Here is a 7,259-nt window from a genome sequence, read left to right as displayed (position 1 = left end):
TGGATTTTGGCTGTTTACATTTGTTTATCAATTAATTCTGAGTATTAGCAATTTATATTTCCAAATATATTGAATTCAACAATAGACACACGTTAATTTACCAATTATTATTTATAAATTTATTAATAAGGACCAAAACAAATAGTTTATTATTTACATGAAACAATTTATGTAGTTGAAGGATAATTTACTTTTTGTTTGAAGCATTTGCGGCTAAATAAGCCAATAATTTAGGTATATGTGGTGGAACCTCTGGCAAATGATCACCTTGTGGCACAAAACCATTATCATCGGCAGTATATTCTACTCGATATAGATTACCATCATCACCGGTATATTCGTAAAATCCCTTAGAGCGAAGACCAGGATCAGTTTGAAGGGCCTCAATGCGTCCATTTTCCTCTGCTAAAATACCATTTTCAGTTTCATACCTGCCAATAATATTAAAATTGTAATCAAGATTAAGGGTTAATATTGTAATGAACTTCATATTGAGATCTAAAAAATGTTTGCATACTTTTAGGCTAATATTGTTATTACTCTTAACATTTTATAGCAAGGAAACACAGTTATAGATTCTGTTAACGTAAATGTTATAATTATGTTAATATTTATATTTACATATAACATTTTCAGTTATTCAAATTCAACCGTGTCATGGTTTGGACATTTGATATCCCTTTTCAGAGCAGATTTTTTTTGTATTGATGGACTTTTTTTTCATACAACTTACAAATTTCTTTTTTCGTGGTATAGAACTGTATATTGTGCCAACTTACGAAGATAAGGGGTGGCTTTGAACGCTAAGGCGGACAACAATCGAAAAATGCCATAGGAACTTTGGTTCAAATCGCAACCGGGCTCATGCAGAATTTTTAAGTTTTATGATTCTTTCGAAGTTGCACTAACGAAGAATATCCGCCAATAACGAAGACAATTTAACGCAGGTAAGAAAGAATATTTGAAACTATCTTCTATTTATTGCCCAAGAATTTTAATTTAAAAAAATCAGAAACTGTTGTTTATATTATTAACAGTTGTGAACATTCTATTTTACACCGTAGCAAAAAATTGATGATAGAACATGATGGAAATGTGAAACCCCTCAAAAAGGTTTTAGAGATAATTTTTAGGCCTAAGAATTAGTTAGCAATATCCAGACACGACTGAAACTGTCACAGATTTTCTGTATCCGAATTTCCATTTTTGTTTCACCATTCAATAATTTTTCACAATCTCCTTAACGATCTGTTAAATCATACTTACAAGTAATGATAACCATCCTCTTCGACCTTGTCTTCCAAACGTATGATGGCCCAACCATTTTTCCCCTCACCACTACCTTTACCCTTGGGTAATGGTTTTGCAGTTACAGCTGCAGCCAAAATTCCTCCACTTCCCGATGATGGTTTTTTAACTCCTGATCCACTAGCTGTATTTCCGCCATTTGCAGCAGCATTGGCAGAACCAGCTCCAGCGCCACCACTACCTCCGCCTCCACCACCACCAGGACCAAATCGATTTTTATCCGGCTGATAGGGATTGGCATCACCCGAATATAATCCTCCAGGACGATCATCGTGAACATATTTTACGTCCTTATGGACATATTTGCCATCATTGCCACCACGATATTTACCATCGCCAGCGGGACGATATCTTCCATCGTTTGCCGGGCGATAACGACCATCGGATTTCGGTGTTGGCCTTGTCGGTGGCCTTGTTGGCGGTCTGTATCGACCATCGTTTTGGGCTTTAACTGCTGCAATGAACACTGCCAATAGCAGTAGGCATAACTAAAAAGAGAATAATACAAATAATTCCGATTTAAACAAAAAATCCTGTTTAATAAAATGCCGATGTTAAATCTTGCAGCTTATGTAAGTACGCACCCAAGGCCTCAATAATCGTTGCATTGCGTTTCCGTTTCGCAATATTCTTGTTATTTGAAAAAGATATTTGAAATGAAACGATTGTAATGATTATCCGTCTATTTATACTAATGAGCTTAGCTACAAAAGACTTGAAGCTGGCGCTGTTACAGCTGAGATGCAAGTGCACAATATATTTCTGATAATAAGTGATATTCAATCGATTATAATTCACCCATTGACTGGTTGATTATTCGTCTACGCATACATCTGTTTAATGATGATGTTTCAATTCCAAATACAGTCTGATCTCGATAATAAAATGCATTATTTGAGGTGTCGATCTTTGCAATTTTTTACCCACAAACGATTAAGAGTGTCGAATCGATATCGGTTAGAAGTTAGTTTGGAACTTTCAAAATGCCAAAAATAGTTTGGTACCATTATATAGGGATTATGACAGAATCAGGACCTAGATTGAAATGTTGCTGCGAAAAGTTTTTGTACGTAATACTAACCCAGAATGCTACTTCGGTTGAAAACAAATCGCCCATAACTGTCAAAATACCTCAAATAGGGAGGTTTATCTACAATTACAGAGATTACACTGTTGTGTGCTGCAAGTAATTCTCAATATCAGGTCAGTTCCAGCTACTGGTCTCACTAATACATTTGTCATTTCAAAACAAAAAAGTTGTCGATATTAAGTGTAACAATTTATGAGGCATTTGAAATTTACCCACACTGTCCATGAGTAGTGCTGTTCTTCTTCGCAGCTAGTCGCTCCACCATAGGCTTTGTAATAAAATGCTGAATTAATGAAGATTTATAATTAAAATTATCTACGAGCTATAACATTATTTGTGTCAATATTAAATTATTGTAATTGCAATATTTTTATTTAAAATTTCACAACGTGATGTAAATAATTGTGTTCGTATTTGACACTAACGGAAAATATCGGGGTAAATTAAATTGAAATCATTAAATATAAGAACTACCGGATGCAGAACTGCAGATAAGTTGGTGGATTGGTTGCTCATTTTGCATCCTTTGACATTTAAGTGTTTGTGCATTATAAGAATCTTCAAATACGAACATCGTTGTTAAAATCCAACATATATAACAAATTAAGCTTTATTTACACGATTGAAGGTTTCTTCAAAATGCTTCAAACTCGTGTAAACATTTAAATTGCTTAAAAATTTATTGATCTAAATTTATTGAACAAAACTTTTGAAGATTTTATTGATGCCGTGTAAATAGACATCAAAGTCGCATCTGGCAACATTGATGACTAGAAATATTTTGACAGCATGTTCATTCTTTTGATCAATTCATATCATATGTTTTTATTTACACATTTTTGTTGCGGCAAGTGACAATGGAATTAAATCACTTACGAATTAAATTATAATTAATGAATTAATATGAGATGGTAAGAGAACGCCAGACTTGCGTAGCTGTCCCCAGTCGCTAAAAATCTCAATGTTATTGTCAGGCGTTCTCCGTTGCTTATAGATTCCCTAAGTATTAGTATTGGCCTATTCTATTAATGGACCATGTCGTGGTCCATAGTTATTAATACTAAACTATTCCTCAAAATAATTAAAACAGCTGTTCAAAGTCAATATTTCCAATATAAAAAATTACCAATAGTGTAAATTAGCTTCAAAACATTTTGATCATACTTTGATCAAAATATTTTGAAATATATTGAAAGAATATTTTCATCAAATTTTTAAAACGAGTAAATAGGACTTCAAAATACATTTTCAAAATTTTGATAAGACTTCAAAATGTCTTCAATCGTGTAAATGTAGCTTTAGAATTTGTAGGGAGGATCATTTTTACATTTAATGTAATCATACGACAATGTGTTATACGTCATGGTATTAACCGGGAAAGAAGTATCTTCACTGTATAGTGTAAGAGTAAGAGACAGAAGTATGAAGAAATGATGAGGGACAAAAAGGGTAAGGGTATTATAGCTTATTTGGCCCAAAAATTGGTAACACCGCGAAATATTGGTCCTTGCTGAGACGATGCTGACATGTGTGCCCGTCTATCTGTCCATTATAATTTGTAAATACACGAAATTTAACATATAAATCGGTTTCCGACTGAATCATATTTTTAGTAACGATTGGTTAATTTTTAGGGGATGCAAAGACCAAAAAAAAGGAATTTTTGTCTGTAATTTCGGTCGCTCTTGAGGTCACAATTATGGCCATAGTATCAAGAAATTTTTACATTAAAATATAGATCTGTTTAAATGGACCAACACTTTTGAGTGAAAAATGACAACGAAGAGTGGTTGGCATTAAAATTGATACAATTTATATTATATGCACACGGATATGGGAGTTATACGTTAATTTTTAGAGGCATCTACTTATTCCAATATTCTTTAGTAATACTATTATCACACTAGACGGCGAAAATATGACGATGATTAAGGTTTTGAAATTTTACATGAAGTTTTGGTTATAATCAACCAATTTTTATGACGATAATTTAATTTTGTGTGATGATCAGATGAAATTTATGGACAGAAAACTTATTGGCTTTCTAGTTGCTTGGGAGGCTACAATTATAAGTCGACCAACTAATTGGAATGACTGTTTTGTTAAAGATTGGCCAATAGTTAGCGGGTCAAATCAACGAAATTTGAATCTTATGGTGAAGATATTCCCTACAAGAAAAAGTTGGTCGAAAAAATACCAGGGTAATCTGCCCTCTAATCTGCCAAGAGGGTACATATATCGCGAAACATTGCCAAGGCTCGTAATGTAAATCCGTAGGAAGTTTTAGTTCTGTGGTAGTTGTGTAAGATAACAATTTTATGACCAGTTTTTGTGGAGGTGTATTTTATACATGAGTCATTTGTTTCAAAAATATTGTTAAGTGCTATTAATTTTGTTTGTGACAAGATAATCTGTATATATAAAATAGAAAAAAAATTGTTTGTTTGTTTGTATGTTACCGATAGACACAAAAACCGCTGAACAGATCTTAATGAGATTTACACTGTATGTCAGGGCATGCCCTGAAAGTAACATAGGCTATATAAACTTCTAAAAATCCGCGTGGATGCAGAGTTATAGCATCAATAGTAAACATACCTCAAAATTTCTGAACATGTAATATGCGTATATCTTAAGAACCGTTACATGTACCGCCTTTAAAATTTGTCTGAATGACGTAGGTGTTAATACACATCATCCATACAAAATTGAGCGTGGAACGATTGGGGGAAAATGCACCCTCCGTTGCACTTAAATAATTTACAAGAAGGAAATAAAAAATGTTTCGTTTCTAGACTCAAAAACCGTTAAACCGATTTTACTGAGATTTTCACCGCATGTCGTACCATACCAGGGAAATAACATAAACAATACACACTTTAAAAATTCCGCGTGGATATAGATTATAGCATCGAAAGTAATCGTACATCTGAAATAATATTACATTTCTATGCTTATATATTAAGATGGGTTACAGATTCCAACTTCAAAATTAGTCTGAGTAACTTGGTGACAAATATGCATCATCCTCATAAAAATTGGCGTGACACAATGGGCGGAAATTTATAGCATCAAAAGTAATCATACCTCTGAACAAATATATAGTTTCTATGCATATCTTAAATAAATTGGTTCATAAACGTGTGTATTATACCCAGATAATTACACATCCAATCATCAATGACCAGGATTTAAAAAATTAATTCAAATCAAGAATTTTCGACTAATAATTTTTGGTCATATTATGTCATTATCATTAACCCTACGGTCAATAACCTGGTACATTTGTACCTTTTTTTGAATAAAAATGCTGTAAAATTTTTAATAATGGAGATATTTGGATCAAATTTTGAGGAATCATTCTTGAGGTATTTTCACACATAATCGGAGAAAAAATTATAAATATTTTCCATATATATAATTTTTACAATTTTTTGAAGTTATTACCTACGTAGATCAATAACCGTGGTACATTTGTACCCATCTTAAGATAGCTCTGTAACTCATTAAAAAATTGGACTATTGTGAGGTTTTTTGTTTTAAATTAGTCTATGCGAATCTGGTCTAGATGTAGGAACTCAAAATTATATATACATTAAAATAATATATATTTAAATCCATGCTTAAATGATAATCTATCTAAAACAATCATAGTAAATTCGTTATAGCATTCGAATGGGTTAAGCTTTTTAGTTATTTTTTTAATGGGATCTTACTTAGGTGTTCCTCAAACCCTCTGCAAATTTTTGTGGCCCTAGACAACATGGGGCCATCAGGGCGACTCGTGGAAGTCAGAAACTACCCTGGTTTTCCCTTGGTATACAGGGACAAAAACAATGATTATTGTGCGTAATTATCCAATTATTCTTCATATTGGGCCTGCAACTTTTTCTATAATCGAATTAGTCTGATTTATTACAATCCTAAATTGGCGTAAATATATAAACTATCATTAAATAGCGTTTTAAAGTATTAAATAGTGTTAAAAATGTGCCAATCACAATCTCTAAACTCATAAAATGTGAATAATTGGCAATAATAATTGTTTTAGTCCCTGTATACCAAAGGAAAACCAGGGTAGTTTCGGAATTCCACGAGTCGCCCTGATGGCCCCATGTTGTCTAGGGTCACCAAAATTTGCAGAGGGGTTGAGGAACATAAATAAGATCCCAATAAAAATATAACTAAAAAAGCTTAACCCATTCGAAAGCTATAACGAATTTACTATGATTGTTTTAGATAGATTATCATTTAAGCATGAATTTAAATATATATTATTTTAATGTATATATAATTTTGAGTTCCTACTTCTAGACCAGATCCGCATAGACTAATTTAAAACAAAAAACCTCACGATAGTCCAATTTTTTAATGAGTTACAGAGCTATCTTTGGATGGGTACAAATGTACCACGGTTATTGATCTACGTATACTTTTTTGGTTATTGACCGTAGGGTTAATAACAATAACCACCAATTAAATAATTCCGTTAACGTCTGCTGTTTTTCATCTCTTCATTATCATCATATAATGGATAAAAAATTGTGTAAAATGAAAAAATATTGACATTATATTTTTTTCATTTTGTCAGTTTGAAAACCAGTAAGGAAAGTAGTAAAGTCGGACGGGGCTCGTTATGATACCCTTCACCACTATGGGCAGTTTGATGCCCAATTTACTTGAAATCGGGGGCGAAATATATATGGGAGCTTTATACAAATATTAAGCGATTTCAAAACAAACTTGTCACAGGTTAGGTTATACTAATTTCAGAACGTTTTGTTCTTATTGGTTCCTTGGTGTGTCAATCACTCAAAATTAATTTATAATAAAAGGGAGCTATATCTAAAATCTAGGCCGA

At 32.7% G+C, this 7,259-nt stretch overlaps 1 protein-coding gene across 1 annotated transcript; it reads right to left on the bottom strand.

Annotated features, from left to right (window-relative positions):
• Positions 1-187: 187 nt before the first annotated feature.
• LOC133333169 (larval cuticle protein LCP-30-like) lies at positions 188-1,917 on the bottom strand. Its single transcript, XM_061541500.1, has 3 exons — positions 1,893-1,917; positions 1,267-1,796; positions 188-431 (listed from the first exon to the last, which is right to left on the bottom strand). The coding sequence occupies exons 1-3, from the start codon at positions 1,914-1,916 to the stop codon at positions 188-190; spliced, it is 798 nt and encodes a 265-aa protein (XP_061397484.1). The 5' UTR covers position 1,917.
• Between the last annotated feature and the right edge of the window lie 5,342 nt (positions 1,918-7,259).

This window comes from Musca vetustissima, unplaced genomic scaffold, assembly GCF_032173495.1.
Source record: "Musca vetustissima isolate MV318-11 ecotype Yass unplaced genomic scaffold, APGP_CSIRO_Mvet_v1 utg15662, whole genome shotgun sequence".
NCBI classification, from domain to species: Eukaryota; Metazoa; Arthropoda; class Insecta; order Diptera; family Muscidae; genus Musca; species Musca vetustissima.
Note: the sequence above shows the minus strand (reverse complement) of the source record. Positions and strands in the feature narration are given on the sequence as shown.

Bases quoted from the DNA above. Each gene is read 5' to 3' on its own strand.
- LOC133333169 (XM_061541500.1), bottom strand. From the start codon at position 1,916: ATGCAACGATTATTGAGGCCTTGG. The intron at 1,797-1,892 runs GTGCGTACTTAC...TTCTCTTTTTAG, and splicing joins AACGATTATTGAGGCCTTGG to TTATGCCTACTGCTATTGGC. The intron at 432-1,266 runs GTAAGTATGATT...TATTATTGGCAG, and splicing joins GAGGATGGTTATCATTACTT to GTATGAAACTGAAAATGGTA.